This window comes from Alosa pseudoharengus, unplaced genomic scaffold, assembly GCF_046254945.1.
Source record: "Alosa pseudoharengus isolate Yale_2024_CS ecotype anadromous, Long Island Sound unplaced genomic scaffold, YU_APseudo_1.1 YU_APseudo_1.1_scf_4, whole genome shotgun sequence".
NCBI classification, from domain to species: Eukaryota; Metazoa; Chordata; class Actinopteri; order Clupeiformes; family Clupeidae; genus Alosa; species Alosa pseudoharengus.
Window position 1 is genome coordinate 20826457 of NW_027468774.1, and position 21112 is coordinate 20847568.

Below are 21112 nucleotides of genomic sequence, written 5' to 3' on the forward strand. Positions count from 1 at the left end.
TTCTTGTTTCAGATTTCTACCAGGAATTGAATTTTGTGGATTCTTTTTGTGTTCTAATTTGCTAACAAGCTAATATCATAGGAGACATCCCCATGCCCTTTGGTTACTAATGAGCAGGAATTGCCTGGAAGTCCTCCCATAACCCTGCAGTCGACACCAGCATTGCTTCCGACCTCTGGCATTCCTGAAATGGGATGTGGAACCGAGAACTTCAGCTGGGGGTGTTGTTGAGAGCATTGCTGAATGCTTTTATCTTAGATGGGTTCCCATCAAAGGACAGGAAACTATTAAGAAAGGAGAGAGAGAGAGAGAGAGAGAGGGAGGGAGAATCACACTAATTAAGAGAGAGGAAGTGAAGTCCAGATTGAGGTCAGGTTTTCCCAGTTTTCTTCGACCACACTCCAGTCCAGTTTCCTTTTGTGATCCTTTCATTACACTTACCCACAGTCAGACAGGCAGGCATACTTATGTTCTCCACACCCCACCCCACCCTGCAGACACACACAATCTCTCTCTCCCTCCCGCTCTCTCTCACACACTTATTCAACGCATCTAACACAAAGCTCTGGTGGCCAAATTAATGCTGCATTTATTAATTTAACTGCCTCTGTGAGGGGGAGCGAATTAGGAGATGTTAATGTGAACAAATGTGCCTGAGCTGTTCCCATGCCGATCTGTTGTACTCCATTAGCCTGCTCTGTCAGTAGCTAGCTCTGAGACGCAAGCAGCAGCCTACAGGGACCCGCTAATCTCCTCAATTAGCCACCAGGTCTGCACGCCCAGGCTGACCCCAGAAGAGTGCCGAGGTGCCCGTAAACCATTTGTGATGTGCACTGACTGGCAACACAGCTGCACAGAGGCTAATTTAACAGTAGAGAATGGAGTTGTCAAGCCTCCTCACACACAGACTCAATCACTACTGTGAGCAGAAGACAAGCCTCCTCATGCACTCCTGTCCACAAGCTGGACGTGGGCTCCAGCTGTGTGATCACCCTCTCTTATGTGATCATGCTCCTGTACTCTGTACTGTACTGGGGAGGATTTAGTGTGTGTAATGTCTGGCTCAGTGTTTCCTCAGAACTCTCTACAGCTGGGTTCAATGCTGTTTATGCTCTAACTAGGTGGTTCTCTGCATGGTGGAAGTTCCTGCATACTCTAACCACAGCGAACAAAATGGAAACCTGATTCCTTCCAATGGTGCACTAAAGTCTCTCACACACTTTCTCTCTCTCTCTCTCTTTCTCTCTCACACACACACACACACACACACAAACACCCATACCCACACACACTCACACAATTTCTCTCTCTCTTTCACACGCTCACACACCCACACATACACACACACACACACACACCATAGATCAACGATGAACGAACAGACCAAGACACACAAGGGTTTTCATTTGAAAAATATAACAATTTTAATAAAGGCTACATCTCTTCAATAATTACAATAATTAAAAGTACCAAGTCATCTTTAAAATGAGGCTCTATATATAATGCATAATTTACACTTAAGTGGAGCCGGTAAAGGCCTTGGGGATTGGGCATTAGGAGGGGATAGAGTAGAGGTTAGGATATATCATGATTAGGAGATATTTCAAAAGCATTTAAAAAACAAACTCTTTTCAACATAAGCCCCTTTAAAAAGCAAGGGAGTAAGAGGCCCTGAAGCAGGGCAACACACGGGCTCATCCATGTAGGCACAGGTACTGTACTCGATTCACAACCACAACTCAACACAACACAACGTGACGCAACATAGACGCAAATCCTCTGCTGGCGGTGGAGGAAATGCATTAGTGACAAAAGGTGCCCAGAAGTCTCAGGGCCAGGAGCCAACCAAGCACACACACACAGACTTGGTAGAGCCATCACACACACATAAAAATGCTATGCTATGCCAATCCAGTGATATGCACGGTTTTAATCTTAAAAGAGTGCATTGGTTGGGGTCATGAATTTCTGTCAGGGAAATTACTTTTCTTTATCATTCACTTCTTGTGTTCATTCATTCTTACTCTATCCTTTATCTGGCCATGAACTAAAGGCACTAGAGCCATTATCTAGACAGTGAAACTGTGTATAGCATTAGAAAGTACCTAGATCTGTTGAGATCTTTAATAAAAACTACCACTGGTGATAATGTATAATCCATCGATCTATCAACATTTTATTCTAATTTTAAATGTTAAAATGTAAAAAAACAAAACAAAACAAAACAATCAAATGCTAAATATGGACTCTTGCACTTTGGGTGGGACCATCTAAATTCTACACATTCTGATTGGCTGGCATTGACATAAAGACATTCTGATTGGCCCATACTGAGACTCCTGGAGCAGCTAGTTTCAGGAAGGATGGTGGAAGGAGATGAGATTTCTGTCTGATGTCTCCCAAAAAGCAGCTTGTCCATCTACTGGACATGGGGAGGGTTATGGGAACAGGAATGACACTCTTTTAAGATAAATAAATATATAGTCTTTTAAACTTAAATCATATAAAAATTAATACATAAATGTTTACATATGAGGACCTTTTGCAAACCCACACCCACTCTCTCTTTCTCTCTCTCTCACTCACACAAACACAAAACACAGGCACACACACATACACACCCAATAAGGAATCGACAATTAGCACTAATTGTTGTAGATAGATGGCATGTCTCAGAACATGTAGGCTCTATGCCTGATGTAGCACAATATCAGGGAACACGCGTGGAACAACAATCCTCGTCCTTGACTCACAGTCCAGACAAGCAGTCCCTGTGGTAGGAGTCTATCCTGATCACAGACTGACACACACACACACAATCCAACAACGGTGAGGTGCCACAGAGCGTGTCGGTAGCTTTCATGTCCCCGACACACTCTCCCAGACAGCGGCTTCACATGTCCCTCTTGCTGCCTCTTCTTAATGTCCATTAGGTGCAGGGGTCAACTTGGACTCGCCTCCCCTTTTCCGGCACCTTCTTGCATCGTTCCTTCATTGGCTAGTATTCCTTCAATAGCTTTTGTGGAATAAAAGTCGTCTGGAAGAGAATTAGAACGCACATGTAGCCTGAAAGTCTCCAGTGAGAAGCTTTCATAAGGTCCATCTCATGAGAGGGTCCTTGTTCCTGGTGAAGGTCCTCTGTAGATGTCCAGGGTGAGCTTTTTTGAGGGTTCTGCCCTCCCAGGGTGTTGGAGAGGAGCATAAGCAGCTTTAGATGGGTGGGGTGGGGTGGAGTGGGGGAAGAGTGGGAGAAGCATCCGGAACAGTGGCTCAGTCCATCCTCTCCACCTTCCCCAGGACCTTGCCCTCGTACATGGGCAGCACGCTGACATCCTCCCACACCTCCTCAAAGACGGCGCCACACTCAAACTCATCGCTGGCCTTCTTGAAGTAGTACCTGGACACACACAAAAGAGAGAGAGAGAGAGAGAGGGTCAGTATAATAATAATTGTGGGTCGCCTTAAGAATCTAGCTTGTTATGTGGACACCTGTCTTGAAATCTTTGTTTTCCTTCCATCCCCCGCCCTCCCCTCCACCTCATTCTAAGAACACAGTTCTTTTCTTTCTCCTTTCCTTTTCAAAGTCTCGGCATGGGCAATTATTTACCCGCAGCAGCAGGGAGTCTCCCAAATGAGCTGCCGTCAGAGGGGGACGGGGGGAGGCCGAGCTGCCTCCGGAACCATCCGCCAGGACAAAGGTCAATAGCAGTGCTTCTACCAGCACTGTGACTTTGTAAAAGGGTACACACACACACACACACACACACACACACACACACACACAAACACACACAATCCCTGATGAATGCGTGGCTTTTAATGTGCAAATAATAACACCCTGATTGAAGAGGGAACCAGCCCCTGTGGCCCGGTGTTGAATTTTTTCAGGACTCTGTTTAGCGGCAGCTCAAATGATAAAATTACAGGCTCTCCTCGTACGCCTTCCAGCCCCCACGTCCGCCCCCCTCTCCTCCCCTCCCCTTAGTTGGAGTGGCCTGGTCACCAGTGGCTAATTGGAGTGCCTGTCAAATGAGAGGGTTCCTCCGCCTAACGTGGAAATTTCAGGTGCCCAAAAGTCTGCGATTCACATTGCAGTCTCTTTTCTTCTATTCCCCCTCCCTCACTCTCTCTCTCTCTCTCTTTCTCTTGCTCTCTCTCTGTCACACACACACACACAAAACAGCATGTCCACTTTTTTTGTGGTCTTTAGATTGCGCAATGATGAATGGGCGAGCAATGACGGTAACCCTGGAAGGCTTTCTAGCAAATGATCTGTGAAGTGTGTCGAGCCTCTGGGTCAGACACACAGTCCGGCAGGATCGCCCATAATGACCCAGTCAGCTCCCACATCCTCAACTCCATAGGAACCGGAACCATTCTGAAGAGGGGGTGAGTGGGGGGCAATAGTTAATTGTGTAATGGAAACTGCCTCTCCCCACCCCCATCTCCATGTGAACTGATGTGGAGAGCTGGTATGCCTACAGCTCCGAGCTCTGACTTCTTTTTTTTTTGTTTTTTTTTAAAAACTTTTACGACTGCAGTCGAATGAGTCAAAACAATGCCCGTAAACAGAGCCTGTGATTCCAGTAAACAGACCTGGCACACCAGATGGCTGGCCACTCTAACACAAGCAAGAAGGGGCGGCCGTTCAAAAAACTCCAGTTTGCGCTGAAGGTCTTGTGAAAGAGAGGGGGGAAAAACTAACGTGCATCATACCAAATTGATCTCGCATCCTCACTGTTTCGAGGGAACCTTTGTAAATAAGAGTCAATTAAATACTCGAGACATGCCACATAATTGCATCCTTATTTCTGCGGAAGAAATAAAATGACATCCTCCTCTAAAGAGCCTTTGAAATGGGATGCAGTGCTCTTTTTCACTCATAGGGAGGAGATCAGGAGAGAGAGAGCAAAAGAGAGAGAGAGAGAGAGAGAGAGAGAGAGAGAGAGAGAGAGAGAAAGAAAAAGGCAGAAATAAAAGAGAGAGAAGTCTTTCCACTGGAACACGTTTTATGTGGTGAGGATTTTTCTCCTTGCAACATCTGGCACCAATCTGCCTCTGGCAGTGTATGCCAGCACTGTTCTTTGTTGAATGGCTGCCATGTTGAAATGACCCAACGCGAGTCATTTTCTGCTGTTGGAGCCATCGTGCACTCAGGATGAGAGCACACTTACGGACTCAGAGGACCGTGAATGACGGAGGACACCCCAGGAACCATACTGGGCGTCCAGACCCGACACACTGGGCGTGTGCAGATGCTGTAGGACATGTCCAGAGCTTGGATGACCAAGCCGCCGCCTCATTAAAAGGACTGAGAGGGGTCAGCGCATGCTGCATATTATAGTATCAACACTGGACTATAGGTGAGCACATACCACTTAAAAGCTCCTTTACATATTTTAGGATAGTTTAGGCGTATGCTCCATAGACGCCATTATAAGCGCAAGGCGAGACTCAAAGGGCTTGTCAGATTTAGCTTCTTCTGGAGAGCAGTCACCCAGACAAGACCCATCTTATCTATAAAGACACACACACATCAAACCCAGTTAGCAGTGCGAACCACGCAGTTCTGTGCAGAATGGCTGAATTAGCACTGGTCTTTTGTATGTGAAATGAAAGCCGGGGGGGGTTCAAAGGCAGCCTTATTAAGTGCCTCGCTGGCCAATCAATCCCAGATGTGCCCCGTCGGCCTGCTTCAAATTCCCCCTTCTTTCCCTCTCAGCGCTCCCTCGCTCGCTCGCCCTCCATAACTTCTACTCCCCCTCTCTCCCTCTCCACCTCTCCTTCTCTCTCACGCTGGTCTGCCCTCGTTCTTACGGACTCAGTGGGGAGAGAACCTGGCCTGGACTGGATGCAAGGCACAACAGGAGCTCACATGCCCACAACTGACCGTCCCAGGTATCATATACGAGCTCACATGCCCACAACTGACCGTCCCAGGTATCATATACGAGCTCACATGCCCACAACTGACCATCCCAGGTATCATATACGAGCTCACATGCCCACAACTGACCGTCCCATGTATTATATACAAGCTCACATTTAAAACACTACAGAGAGGGCAAATGAGCTATGCAGAGTGTGAGTAGGAGGGGTTGAACGGAAAGACAAAGTGACAGAGAGGATGATGTCAAGCAAACAAAGCAACAGACAAACAGCTGACTCTGGTGTGGACGCACCTGTAGTTGCCCTTTTTGCGGAGCTGCTCCTTGAAGTGGCCGAGCGTGAGACTGTGCGTCTTCATCACGCGCCGGTACGGGATCTCCTCGCCGCAGAAGAAGTACGTCACCACCGTCTCAGCGCCACCCGGCGAGCCTTGACCACTGGCCTGCTTCCTCGCCTCCTTCGGCCTGCAGCGGAAGAGGGACATAGAGTGTGAGGGCCGCTGGGAAACGCTGAGACACTGGCACTGGTGTTGGTGGTGCTGGTCATTTGCGAGACCCCTTGGGGCATTTGGGTGTAGGCTACATGTTTGCTGCTAGCGTGTTACTATATCCCCTCCCAGTGCAGCACTGTGAGGGTAGCATCCACACCGCCAATAGTATCTTTGACACTTCTGATGGGAGGCACTCGATGCTGCAGGCGTGATGGATATCTGCTGACAGGCAAAGCTTTAAGCCTCTCACATACCCACTACACACTGCTAGCTAAGTAAAACTGCCACCGTAACTTCTAAACCTGACACACACACACACACACACACACACACACACACACACAGAAATCTGGGGTGCTTGAGTCACACTGCGGCGACAGGAGGAGCAGGAAGGAGGGCAGTGGCCTTTGAAGAGGAAAATCTTTGACTGACCGACCCCACCCCTCCCCACCCCACCCCAGACCCCCAGTCCTCTCTCCCTCTCTCTCCAGCTGCCAGGACTGAAGGTCAGCCAATTAAAACTTTCAAAAGTCTCCCTCTCCTTCCCCCAGCCATCCATACATCCTCCATCCGGTGGCTACAGCCCCGGCCTCTGATGCTCCACGGCGTGGATAAACAGGGGACAGAGAGAGGGGGGCTTTGAAGAACAGAAAAGAGGAGAGGAGTAGATAAAAAGAAAGAGGGGGGGATGAAAGAGGGGTGGAAGGGAAAAGGAAGATTAGCCCTGGCCCATAAGAGAGAGAGGACCTTGTGGCGCCCGTGTGTGTGTGTGTGTGTGTGTGTGTGTGTGTGTGTGTGCGTGTGTTAGTGAGAGAGAGTCGCTGTGTGTGTTAGACTGATAGAGATGGGAGCAGAGGGGACACTTACTCATCGGTCTGCAGGCCAAGGCCCAGCTGAGACGACGGGCCATTCTGGACAGTGGCTCCGGGGCCTCGCTCTCTCTGCCCGCTGGACGGAGAGTGCCTGCAAACAACCGAAGAGGAGGGTCTATCAAAAGACTGTTCAAGCTAGCTACCACTGCTGCACTGCAGTATAAAAAACAATAATATATTAACTACATTACAATATTTCATTACATTGGTTATGGTTATGATGCTTAGCTTTCCTCCAAAGAATAACATCTACCGTAATTTCCCAACATAACTATCATACATTGATTTTGCTAAATTTCTTCAGCTATGAGGTTAATACACGGGGGCAGTTGATATGGTATTAATATGGTTTTGTTCTTTTAACTTGCAACACTGTCCAGCGGTTTATACACAATGCGGCTAATACACAGGAAATGACTGTACTTATAACAGTGAGCAATGCATTTGTGGTACATTTGTGGTATTTGGTACCTCTGTTTGGGGGGCTTGGACACCTCTTCCAGGCGCCGGCAGGCCTCCTCCAGCTGGGCCAGGGTGTTGGGAGGGGGCAGTGGGGGCATGGCCGGGTCCTGGACGAATGGGTGGGCTGGCTGGTGGGCACGCAGGTGCCCACTGCTGCCACCGCCGCCCCAGGTAGGCGTGCGTGAGGTGGAGGAGAAGGAGGGCTCGGCACCGTGCCACCGCTTGGCACCCTGGGCAACCCTGGAGGTCAAAAAGGACAGAGACAAATGCCTGGTCAGGTTACAGGTACAGGCTAAAGCATCAAATACATGGAATGTGTTATTCGGCACGAAAAGGTCAAAGTGAAAGTAAAAGTAAATGTGAGTAGTATTTTGCAGATGCTTTTATCCAAAGCCAGAAGCTTTTTATCTAGAACAAGTTGCAATGGTGGTTTTGACAATTGAACCCAGGCTGAGCGGTTGTCAGGCAGCAAAGACAACAAAGGGCTGCTGCAGCTCTGGCGTGACCCACTTCACCTAAATGGCGTGACACACGCTGTATGTGGTGTGTGGCCGTACCCGTTAGTCTTGTGCCGAGGCTGCCGGCCGCTCTCCATGATCCACTGCCAGACGTTCTGCGAGCGGTCAGTGGTGTCGGTGGGCAGCTGTATGCCGTCGGCCTCGCTGCTCTCGGAGGAGACCTCCTCGCCGGACTTCCACAGGCGCTGGGAGAGGATGCCTGAGTGCCTGAGGATCGACACAGAGGGAAGAGGCAGAGCATTACAAACCCAGTCAAGTCAATTTAAGTTCAAATCAATTCTATTGATTCACACAATCACCATTCTCCCCAAATAAGTAATTAAAACATGGTATCACAACTTTTGCTTTTTTCCCCAGTCTTTTTTTCCTTTTTTCCTTATTCTTTCATTTTGTAGCTTATTTTGGTGGGTGTTTTGCAGTTTTGGCTGGCTTCATGCAATGCCTTTCTATATTTTGGTCGATGATTTTGTCCAACAGTGTGCAGTTGTATGGAGGGAGGCTGTTGAGCAGACTCACCAGAGTGGCGACTCGGTGGTGGGGCTTCCCTCTCCCTGCTGCTCCCGGCCCAAGCTCCGGCTGCGCGGCACCAGGCCACCTGGCGCCCCGCGACAGAGACCCTGCACCCGCCGTGCCGCCTCGGCCTCCAGCTGCTCGCGGGAGCGCGGCGAAGCCGCACCGGGGCCGGCGCCAGCGCTGCCGCCGGCGTGGTGGTGGTGGATGTGGTGGTGGATGTGCCGGGTGGACTGGCGCGACACGAACGTGGTCTGGTGGTGGTGGTGGTGGTGGTTGGGGGGGGGGACGCCGGACGTTCCGCCACCGGGGCTCAGGGCGTAGCAGCCGAACGGCGGGCCGGCGGGGGAGGAGGAGAACGGGAGCTTGGCGCGGGCCAGGGGGGAGCGGTGGAGGCGGTCAGGGGAGCGGGAGCGCGGGGGCGACTGGCAGCCGGGGGTCTTGAGGACGCGGGACAGGTGCTCGTCTAGGATGGCCTGCGCGTCCTCGTCGCAGGAGGAGGTGGACGGCAGGGAGAGCGGGTGCGGGCTGAGAGAGGACATGCCACACGACGCCTCGGTGTCCTCACGCTCCTCCTCCTGACACACACACACACACACACACACACACACACACACAAACCAGATTAATTCAACAATTCTTTACCAAATGTGAATTGGATCTTTCAGACATATTTCCCTACTATATGTGTATGTGTGTGTGTGTGTGTGTGTGTGTGTGTGTGTGTGTGTGTGTGTGTGTGTGTGTGTGCGTGTGTATTTCTCACCTCCTGGATCTGCTGCAGTCTCTCCTCCAGGCAGCTCATGCTGTCCTGCTCCCTCTTGAGGCGCTCCAGACGGGCAGTCAGCTGGGCGGCAAACTCCGCCGGCTCCACCGGACCCATCTCACGCGGTGGCCTCCTCCCCTTCTGCTGACACACACACGCACACAGCGAGAGAGACATAGAGACAGGTGAGTACTGGGTAAGGAGAGGACACAGCCATATAAACATTGACACACACACACACAAACACATACAAAGACCTACTCCCAAACACAAGCACATACATCCAGTTTGCCTGCTTCTCTTGTCATCCCATTGGTGGTGATGATGGGAGAGTAAAGTAGGCAAATCGCTCACTCAAAACGCACACAAACACAAAGCAAAAAAATCTCCATCCGCCTGTCCCCACCCTGGACACAAGAGGCTCGTGACGTGAGGCGGCACGTCCGCACCCGTTCCGAGGGAGGCCCGTGCCCGCGCCGGGCCGAGCGGAGCGGAGCTGGGCTGGGTCGGGTCGCTAAGCGCGTGCTCCAGCCCCTGTGAAGTCAGCTCGGCTTCAAAGGGGCCCCCCCCCCTCGCCTCACATCACACACCCAGCAGGGACCAGCAGGGATGGGCGCTTTTTACATCCCCGCATGAAAGTCTCACACACACACACACAGCAACGACAGGGTGTGTGTGTGTGTGTGTGTGTGTGTGTGTGTGTGTGTGTGTGTGTGTGGAGGGGCGGGAAGGGTAGGGGGGGGGGGAGAAGAGAGAACAGGAGGAGGAGGAGAAAGATTAAAAGAACAGAGGAGAAGAGAGGGAGGGTGCCTGGGTGTGTGTGCGTGGAAGACAGAGGGTGGGGAAGGGTGGAGAGATATAGAGATAGAGAGGGAAAGAGAGACAGAGAGAAAGAAGGAGAGAGAGAGAGAGAGAAAGGGAGTCAAATGGGGGAAGAGATCAGACGAGGATGAGGTAATTTATTTCTGCCTCATGCACGCTGGGCAGCTTTGAGGTACAGTGGTGACAATACACACACAGACACACACACGACGCCCCCCCTGTGTGTGTATATGTGTGTGTGTGTGTGTCTAGATGCTCATACACAAGTTCAAAGGCACATCTTTTTATCATTTTAACACTATGCCTTTCTTGATTGTGTGCTTCCACCCTGCCTCTCACCCCCTCTCTCTTTCTCTCCCTCTCTTTCTCTGCCTTTCTCTCTCTCCCTCCCTCCCTCTCTCTCTCTCTCTCTCTCTGCTGTTCTCATCCCTTTGTGAGGGACAGAGGAGAGGAGTGCTGACGGCAGTGGTGCCGGTGCTGCCTTGAGCTGATGAGAGGAAAAATACATCACACAAGCAAGGGATGAAAGAGTGAGGAGAGGGAGAGAGAGGGGGAGAGAGAGAGAAAGGCAGAGGGAGGGGAGGGCGGCAATGACACAGAGGGGACAGCGTGGTCATTTGCAAACTTCCAACACCACTGAACAGAGCACAGGGGAATGACAGAAGGGGAAAGCAATGTGCTGTGAGTGTGTGTGTGTGTGTGTGTGTGTGTGTGTGTGTGTGTGTGTGAGTGTGTGTGTGTGTGTGTGTGTGTGTGTGTGTGTGTGTGTGTGTGTGTGTGTGAGTGTGACACTCACAGGAAAGTGAGGTAGCGACACCTGGCCGTTGATCCTCATGCTGCGCTGCATCTCCCGCTGCAGATGCTTCCTGGAGCCCAGCTGCTGCACACACACCCCGTCCCTACAGGAGCACAGCAGAGCAAGGGGGTCAGCAATGCACACACACACACACACACACACACACACACACACACACACACACACACACACACACACACGCACACAATCAGACACACACACACAAACAGACACACATACAATCAGACAAAACAAAACACACACAAACACACATGGCCCACTCAAACCAGACACATGCACGAACCACACACAGACAAATACACACACATGCCGGTGACAACAGGCATTCACACATTTGACACATTCCCATCCCAGCAGAGGAGAGAAAAGACGGTCATAGAGAGAGAGAGAGAGAGAGAGAGAGAGAGAAGGAGAGAGAGAGAGAGAGAGAGAGAGAAGGCCCGGACATCACTTCCCCAACTGGTCTGAGAGAGCGGCGTGAGCTCTTTGAAAACAGGGCCAATGCCCTTGATGGGGACACTTGACTCCCAAAGCTCTCTGAGCGTAATGACCAAAAAAGGACGCTCCTTTGAAAAGGACTCTCAGAAGTCCCCAACCAGCCGCACACTCCGCGGGGACATCTGGGTCTTTCATGCTCGTTTAGGAGGCCTGGGGGACAGTGTGTGTATGTGTGTGTGTGTGTGTGTGTGTGTGTGTGGAAGTGAGAGCAGCCTCTGATGGCCAGGACGAGTCCCCCCATCCTGGCATCCTCTCACCGGACACGCTGGTCCGAGGCCGCAGCTGTCGTCTGAGCGCCACTGCCAAACGCCCAGCCAGCTCACCGCCCAGCGTCACACACACCACACAGAGACAGCCATCCACCTTCAACTGTCTCCTGCTCAACCTCCGCCCGTATTCCCTCCTGTCTTCATCTCTACTTCTACTTCTCCACCTCCTTCTCTCTTACCCCCTTCTCTCTCTGTTTTTAGCATCTCTTGCTCTCTCTGTTTTTATCATCGCCCCCCTCGTTTTTATGAAAGTGAAAAAGCCATTTCCTGTGCTTGTGTTTAAACTGGGCGCGGGGGTCTGACCCAGCCCGAGCGCGCTGGGCCAGACTGGACCGGGCTGGGCTGGGCAGGGCTGCGCTATGCCGTTGCGCGCCTTTGAACGCTCGCGGTCGGGGCGCTCCAATCTTCATTTGGCAGTGGCGCAGCAGCCTGCCTCTGATCTGTGCTACATCAAAAGCCTGGTTTGTAAGATAAGGTGATGTTTGAAGTCTGCTGCCGCAGCTCTCCCCAGCGTCCAAGCAAATCTATAAATAAGATATAAGCTCACAGCACCCCCCCCCCACTCCTCCTCCCACACACACACACACACACACACACACACACACGCGCAGACAAATACAGAGGCGTGCGTGTGCGCGCCATAGACATCTCCCTTTCTTTATCTCCAAATGAGATTCAGATTCCATGCCATGCCTTTTGAGCAAAATAAAAAAAAGTGTGAATTAGCGCCGCTTGACAAACAAAGGAGGGACGCGTCGCGTCTCCCACGCGGTCCGGGCGTGCTAACAGAGGCTAATCGCTAACACCGAAGCCGCTAGGACTTTCAGGGGGATGGGGGGTGGGCGCAAAGCTCTTTGATGAGGACACAAATGAAACCATTTACGTTTTTTTTGTAACAAACATGGCATTTTCGGCCTAGGCACAGAACACAAAAGACAAAAAAAGCACTGTGGCACTGGCTTGGACTGCTTACTTTTATTTCTCAAAGAGGTTAGAGCCATATGGATGCCTACAACCACAGCAGCGTCAAATGGAAAGATATCTGAAGACGCCTGAACACACAACTTATCCAAATCACAACTTTATAGGATGCTCCCTTAACAAGATCAAGGCAGGTGCACCATTCAACATGCAGCCTTGCCTTACATAAACACAGACACACACACATACACACACACACACACACACACACACACACACACACACACACACACACACACGGTGCTACACTTCTGAGAGCAGCATCTGAAAGCAGGAAGCTATCCCGACTACCCCGGTTCCTCTCTCCTCCAGCCCTCCAGTCCTCCCAGAGCTGGGCTCTAGTGCCGGGGCTTCCAGAGCAGGCTGGCTGCTGGCTCCCCTTTCCCCCCCAGATGCTGGGCTCTAGTGCCGGGGCTTCCAGAGCAGGCTGGCTGCTGGCTCCCCTTTCCCCCCCAGATGCTGGGCTCTCCTGACGCCCAACAATGGGTCTGAAAAGCCCTTCAGCTGCCTCTTTCATCCCCACCACAACACATTCGCTCCTCTTCTCCCTCAAAGACTACAGACTCTCGCTCTTTTCCTCTGCCACTCCTCTCCTCTTCTCTCCCTCCATCCCTCTTTCTCTTACTCCCGATGGAGGGCCCAGGCCACAGCTGAGACTGGGTCCGCCACCCTGTAGCAGAGTGAGAGATCAAACCGGCCCAAGTGTCCCAGCCCAGCTTTTATTTACTGCCAGGCCTCTTCAGAGGCAGCTTTATGGCCTAGATGGCCTCAGCACACGCACACACACACACACACACACACACACACACACACACACACACACACACACACACACACACACAAAAACTCTTCCTACCCAATTGAAATGGATAATAAACAGTGATGCTAGCCATTACCATGAGCAGACAGAAGACCCTTTAGCAGCAACAGCAAAAAAAGAAATCTTTCAACTGAGACCGGGCAAAAACCTTAAAACACACACACACACACACACACACACACACACAGCCCTGGAGGAAACATCTCAGTTCCCTCTTTTTCTTCTCTTCTCTTAAGATCTACAGATTTTCAATTAGTGCTGCGAGACAGCCGTACTAGCGCTGAGATGGGGGGTGGATGGGCGATGGCAGTGGACAGCCAAGCGGCATAACAAATCCTTCAAGACTTCAAAGTGGAATATTCCACTTCAAACGTCTGCAGTATCCCTTAACAGCCCCAGAAAAGATTTAACCTCTTCCCCCCCCCCCCCCCCCCTCACTCAGGCATACCGCACAACTGGGCTGCAAAGAGACTGGAAGTTGCACATCGTTCAAAGTCGCAGTGAGAAGTAAGCAGAAGAGAGGAAATAGCAGGGTAGCATAGAGGGAGAGTGAAAGAGAGAGAGAGAGAGAGAGAGAGAGAGAGAGAGAGAGAGAGGGGAGAGGAAAAGAGAGGATGTTGCTGTACTCACACACTGTCTGCCAGGGACATGGAGTCGTCCGTCATGGCATCACTGGAGATCTCGCTGTCGTTGGCACTGGAGGCCGGAGCGAAGGCGAGACCGGTGCTGATGTGAAAGGGACTCGCTGACTCCCCACGTCTGTACGACCTAGGAGCAGACGCAGGAACACACGCACGCACACAGGGAAGCACACACACACACACACACACGGAAACACATACACACACACATGCATAATGAATTAAATGGCACTGTACTTGATCATTGCATTTTACATCACAACTCCTTCAGCATTTTTTTGTTCAGACAACATATCTGACTATCTGTCCCACATCTCACGTGTGGTCAGCACTGGGCTCTCAGCATCTCCTTCTCTTTCCTTCCCTCATTTCCTCTCTGTCTCTCACTTCTCCTCATCCTTCTCCCTAACCCTCTCTGTCTCCTTCGTTCTACCATGAAGGCTGCCTTTTCCCCCGCGGTGAGGAGGGTGTTTGGACAAGACAAAAAGCTGTGACTCGGAAAAGGAAGACAGTGAGCCCAGAAGAGTGGTCGAATCGTTATGAACACAGCCAAGAGAAATACAGAGTGAGAGAGAGAGAGAGAGAAGAGAGACAGCGATGAGAGAGAGAGAGAGAGAGAGAGAAAGGTGGAAAGAGAGGCCATTCGCAGAAAAAAAGATGAAAGGACTGAGACCCTGCATCAGTGAAAAAAGGGCTAAAAAGGCTGTGGGGTGAAAGAGGAGAGAAGCAGAGCGTTTCTCTGGGGGGAACATGGCCGTTGAGCTGGACACAGACCTTGACCTTCAACAAATGCCTGAAGACCTCCCTTTTCACCCATCGCTTTTTCATTCGCCCGCATTCAAGAGGTAGAGACCTCCTAGCAACTTCTTATTTTCTTCCCTCTTTTCCCTTTCTATCCCCTTTGGATAATATCATCCTTCTCCTCCGCAAGATGCACAAACTGTGTGACAAAATCAGCAACTAGCAAAATCTCACACAGTGGACCAAGTCCCTCTCTTGATTTCCAAAGTAAATCAAGGGAGGTGCAAACTGGTTCTCAGCAACCACACCTTAGATTATATGAACATGTCTGACCCTCTGCACCAATCCGTCTATCCCCTGTTATATGTGCTGTTAGCACACCATTCCCACATGCTCTCTGAATCCTGTCCTGCCCCCCCCCCCCTCAGAGCAGTTTAGGGGTTTGTGGACACCTGCTGTCAGAAAAACATTAAACTGGCACCTTCCACAATCCTCACACTGGCCATGTTTAATGGAGGAGTCTGGCAGCTATGAGGATGGAGGAAATGTTTAGGAACATTTGCACACTGCAATTCTAAGGTTAGATGTCTATATCCCTCTGACAATTCAGGTACAACATATAAGCGCTTGGAAGGTTATCAGACAGGCACAGAATATCTTGCCTTTTGAAGCGTCATTATGAAAATGGATATATGGCTATGACCTGTTAACAAGCTATGATTTCAAGACAAATTCAAATTCAGCTAAATTCAAATAAATCTCAATATTCTATCAATAATTAACAAAAACAAGCACATTCTTCATGGAGAGGGATAGGCTAAGCTACGTCTAAGCGAAACGTTAAGGAGCCTTGCATAAGCATGCGATCTCACTGGGAGATATTCGGTGTCTGCCGAAGTAGCCTACTTCAAACTTACGGAAACTTCGGCAGGCCAGTAGAGGGCCCGCGTGAGTGTCTGTGATTACCGGCAGAGGTTAAAGCGCTTTCATTGATGTTTTTTCCCAGCCAGAGTTCTCCCTCTTGGCTTAATGTGAGCCAGGTGAGCTCACAGCACACTCGGCCGAGGGGGGAACTTACTAGCCTACATGCCAAGACCGGGAATCCATTGCAGCAAACGTACACGAAAAAAAAAGAAAAAGTCTAGTGTGCTTAATGGTAATGTTCAATTGTAGTGTAATAACGTTTGTACTTTATAACACATCATGTCCCTGTGGCACACACACTGTATACAAATTAATAAAAATATATATATAACTGACCACTGACATTTGAACTTGAAAAATCTGTTAACTTTGCCTACCTGTATCCTCTCTCCAGCGCCTCCACCGCCCTCACAGAGGGAGCTGCCCGGAGGGCTTTCGCGGACAGTCCGACCATAGAGGCTAAGGCTTTGGCTTTAAAGTCACTGCAACTCCATTCCTCTTCCTCGTTAAGGGTGGGTAAGTAGCCGCACACAAGTTTGAGGCTGCCCAGCCCATCCGGGCTGCCGTGAGCGGCATTCTCGCACCCACTCCGGACGTAATCGAGGTAGATGTCGGAGGTGAGAAACATTTGGTAAGCGTTCTCCTCCATCGCTGTCTGAATCTCCGTCTGTGCCTGATCAAACATCGATGAGTCAATTTGTTGCCTCTTGACGCTATCCCGAATAAAGGTCTTGGTCGCCGGCTTCAGCTGCTTGGCGACCACGCTGTGGTTTTCAATATATCGCTTGTAAATTGCTTTAGCCACTCGGTGCGTTTTGGTATCCTTGAGGTCCATTTGCCTGAAACCGTTGCAGGCAAACCAAAAGTCTAGCGTGTCCACACATTTCTCTCGCTCCAGAAATGTCCGAAAAAGTTGAGCACCGTCTTGGTCTCCAAGAAGCGAAAGCAAAGACTTGGTCCACCGCGCGAGGGGCGAATCCGGTGAGGCGCTTCCCTCCGGCTCCCCGAGTCCATCCTCATCCCTCCTCGCCGCGGAGCCGGGAGGGGCGACTTTTACAGCGGATTTAACCGTATCCTTGAGTCTCATCACGGCGAGCTTGCAGGGGTTGTAGCATTTCGTCTCGCCCTCTTCCCCCGGGACGGGGGGACGAGGAGCATCCTCTCTGAAGCTGGTGGCGATGGGGTCTGCGAGAGCCCTACTCATGACTGTGAATTCGGCACCCTTGCGTCGCGTTCCCCTCCTCTGTGCTCAACTGCAATCGCCTCTCTTTCTCTCTCAAAACTGCAGGGGAGCCGGTATGCCTGTCTTCTCTCTGAAAAAAAGAAAGTATGGATCTAATCAAAACCAGATCTACCCAAACTTCAAAGAGTCATGCAGCATGAAGTCCGTTCAGAATGGTACAGGTTCTCAGAATAGGAAACGAGATCAAACAGGACGAATTCGGTAGTAATTTGCTATTCAACGTCTTTTACACTAGCTCCTAACTTTTGAACAAAATAATATAATATATCCCCATAGTTGTCGTTTCTGCAGCGACTGAAAAAGGCAAGCTTTCGGGCATTTTCACATCAGCTACTAAATGTCTATCCACTCAGATACAATGAAATGCGTACCAATTCATAACACATCAAGCTCATAACAACACAGGCTGTAGTCAGCCTTGCATTTTTGAGGCGAAAACTAAATGCAGTTACATTTCAAATTAAAAGAAAAAAACTCCCAACTTCAACATCAGAGTTCAGTCTTAAGTCTGGGAACGAATCAAGGAAGGATGCCACAACAGTCGTTTGGACAAAATCCCAAGATTATAGGCTATACACATTCAATATCCAACAGTAAATGAATGCGGAGTAGCCTACCTAACAGTGTGAAAGCTTCATACGCCCCCATTTCCACGAGCCAAGCTTAGGATTCAGAACATTTCGTCCCCCGAGAAAATTCAGCGCAAGATCACAAGCAGCCCTATGCCGCTCCACTCTGCCACAACATCAGTAGAATGTTACAATCGCTGATCCGAGATACACTGTATCATTAATAATTGTATCATATAATTGATGCTACCACACCACCGATCGGCACGGATTAATAACTATGCTCCCTAACGAGACGGAGCACGAGCTCCCTCAGTCTCATCCTAAACAACTCTTTACACTTCAAACACCACTACTCTACATTCCAAACTCATCAATAAAAACATCGGAACAAGACTCCCATAAGGGTATCGTACAGCTGTTGTTTGCATAATAATATCAATTTCTACTATCACACAAGACAGCAAAAAGACTAAATAAACTGTAACTCTCAAAAGCAGACCCTGAAGTAGCCCCGCCAATACAGTCTTGGATCACAGGGAGGAATGCTTTCCACAAACTTCTTTTCACCAGCGTAATGAATACTCTATAAGCGTACAATAATGAAAATCAGTGCCCAGTCTTAGTGATGTATGTGGAAATACAACATCATTACGAAAAAGACCACTTTTCTACAAATATCCATGTAACGAGGCATAAATCTCGAAGCTAGATTACTTCAAAGCAAGCCAACAGCACATCAAAGGTCCCTTCTGGGGCCATCGCAAGGAGAACATACACGATAGGAACTTACCATCGATCCACGAGTTTTAGACACTCCAAAAGTCTACGGTTTTTCACAAAAAAATAATCCACAATCCAGTTCAGACGGCGCAGTCTGTTTTAAAACGACACAGATTAAAAGGCGAAAACATGAATGCTTCTACAAAAAAGAATAGTTTTCTCCCGTCCTTTCCTCTGCGCTAAGCAGCCACGCCATACGGTAACTCTCCTCTGGGCGCTTCCAGCACGGACTGAGCTCTGGGTTTAAGAGTGGTCTTCAAAGTAAGCAGCCGACAGACTGGTCCAGGAAGGTACATAGAAAAAAATGTTCCTCTGCGCCCTATAACGCAGCACAAATGGCTCAAATTCCTCGTAGCCGGTTATTAATGCGCATCTACTGTCCAATCTGAGCCAAACGGTATTGATAGTCGGAAAAATATTACGATCATACAACACTGAAGAGCTTTCTGGGCAACACTTGCGAAAGCAAAGTTACTACTAAGTTGCAAGGACCTTATCAAAGCCGAGCAATCTTGAGCCAACTCCCCGAGGCTTTGGAACGTCAGAAGTAAGTGATCTGCCGCCCCAATGGCGTTCTCCCTACAATCCTTCTGTTGCTACATCCACTTTAAAGACACAGGCTCTTTTTCTACAAGATTCGCAGTTCTCACGTTAACCCATTCGTGTCCATATAGGCTACAATGAGACATGTACAGAACTGACTGAAAGAACAACCTATACCCTCAAGCCATAATAAGGAAAAACAGACAATGCTTCTGTTCAACGGATGATCTAGTTTAGTCTACATCATTTGTACATTTTTAAAATCTTGAATAATTATAAACATCTTATAGGCTACAACCTACATACAAACATCTATAATATATTAGACTATACATATTGTATATGGATAAATGAAAATAAGACCCTTCTCAAACTGTAGCAAGAAGGATTTTGCATAATAATTGAAATATAATAACATACACTAAATTTCATTGTGTAGATGGCATGCACAACTAGGGGAACTAGGGATGGCATGCACAACTAGGGAAACTTTCAGATGAATTAGAAGTTCTGAACATGATATGGCCTACTTGAAATATTGAAAGATATCTCATCAATGTCAGTGTACAATTTAACATGGCAAAACTAGCCTTAAGTTAACCATACTGGTGTTCATGTCCCAAATGTCATCATGTCCCAATGTGGATGACATAAAATGATGACATATAGCTACTGTCCTTGTTCGCCCTTTCACAACAAACATTTACACACACACACACACACACACACACACACACACACACACACACACACACACAAACACACACACAACAAGAGAGAGAGAGAGAGAGGGAGAGTAAACAGAGCTAAAAGTGAGAGCATCTGAAAGCGTGCCTGCTCCTCTCTCACCACACCAAACCCTATGATCAGTAACTGCTCTCTCAATTACGGGATTGTCTGCCGCCTCTCTGGGCTTGGGGGTTAAACTCTTAACAGTCTCCCTTTGAAGTGATTATCCCTTTATCTCCAGCCAGACCAAAGACTGCAAGAGGACAATGCTGAAGGAAACCAAGAGGGAGGCTTATGACAATTACTGAAGAGGTCCACACGGAGGGGAAGTGTAAATGTCCATTTCTACCATTCTGGAGGGGAGCGAAAGAAAGATAGAACACAAGGGAGAAAAAATGAGGAAGAGAGAAGCACTGGAAGAATGAAAAGTAGAAAGAAGTACAAACAAACAGGGAGAAGGAAAGTCAGAGCAAGAGAGAGAGAACAACAGCAACTCCACATGAGAACAACAACACTGTCAGTGTGTGTGTGTGTGTGTGTGTGTGTACAGTATGTGTGTGTGTGTGAGAGAGAGAGAGAAAGACAGAAGGAGAGAGAGAGAAAAAGAGAGGATGAATGTGAGGAGGAGACAGACGCGACAGAGCGAGAAAGACATGGCAAACAGACAGATACATCAGACACCGATTCCATTAACAGATGATACTATACTTTTTTAGGGTGCCACTCTTCAGCAAGCCAAACAAACACAGCTCAGTTGGGCACAGCGGGCATGGGAAGGACCGTGTAGTACCACCAGAGAGAGACAGGAGGGCAGGAAGAGCACTTGTCAGCAGAATCGAGATGCCAGACAGCCAAGCAAAGAGGACACAATTTTAAGCCGCGAGCCGAGTCCTGCTTTGAAGTCGGACATGCTGCTTTACCACCCCGTCAGAGCTTACAAAGGACATCTCAGGACATAAGTAGGCATTTTATTTAAACACACACACACACACACACACACACGAAGAGTTGATGAGAGGCTCGTCTTTAAATTCAACCTGAAACGGTCTCTTTTAAGAGTGGAGGATGGCATGGAGATTAGAATAAAAATGTGCATTCACAAACTGCACAGAGCGGAAGATGTCTGCTCCAGCACTGGGGGTGGTGCTTCAGCCGGTGGAGGTGGTGCTGGAGCTGGAGCTGGAGATGGAGCCGGTGGTGGGTGGGGGCTAAGAGTACTGAAGGT

The 21112-nt window shown here is 49.3% G+C and overlaps 1 protein-coding gene across 2 annotated transcripts; it reads right to left on the reverse strand.

Moving 5' to 3' along the window:
- Positions 1-1438: 1438 nt before the first annotated feature.
- On the reverse strand, positions 1439-19111 carry axin2 (axin 2 (conductin, axil)). Of its 2 annotated transcripts, none has more exons than XM_076265259.1 (11): positions 18626-19111; positions 16398-17333; positions 14345-14482; positions 11126-11228; positions 9508-9651; positions 8748-9319; positions 8271-8438; positions 7723-7953; positions 7247-7342; positions 6183-6353; positions 1439-3397 (listed from the first exon to the last, which is right to left on the reverse strand). In XM_076265259.1, the coding sequence occupies exons 2-11, from the start codon at positions 17222-17224 to the stop codon at positions 3271-3273; spliced, it is 2577 nt and encodes an 858-aa protein (XP_076121374.1). In that variant the 5' UTR covers positions 17225-17333; positions 18626-19111; the 3' UTR covers positions 1439-3270. The 2 variants fall into 2 exon arrangements, with proteins under 2 accessions (XP_076121374.1, XP_076121375.1); XM_076265260.1 differs by having other exon boundaries at positions 9508-9648; positions 18626-19110.
- Positions 19112-21112: the final 2001 nt, after the last annotated feature.

Bases quoted from the DNA above. Each gene is read 5' to 3' on its own strand.
- axin2 (XM_076265259.1), bottom strand. From the start codon at position 17,224: ATGAGTAGGGCTCTCGCAGACCCCATCGCCACCAGCTTCAGAGAGGAT. The intron at 11,229-14,344 runs GTGAGTACAGCA...GTGCTCCTGTAG, and splicing joins ATGTCCCTGGCAGACAGTGT to GGACGGGGTGTGTGTGCAGC. The intron at 7,954-8,270 runs GTACGGCCACAC...TTTGACCTCCAG, and splicing joins CCTCGGCACAAGACTAACGG to GGTTGCCCAGGGTGCCAAGC.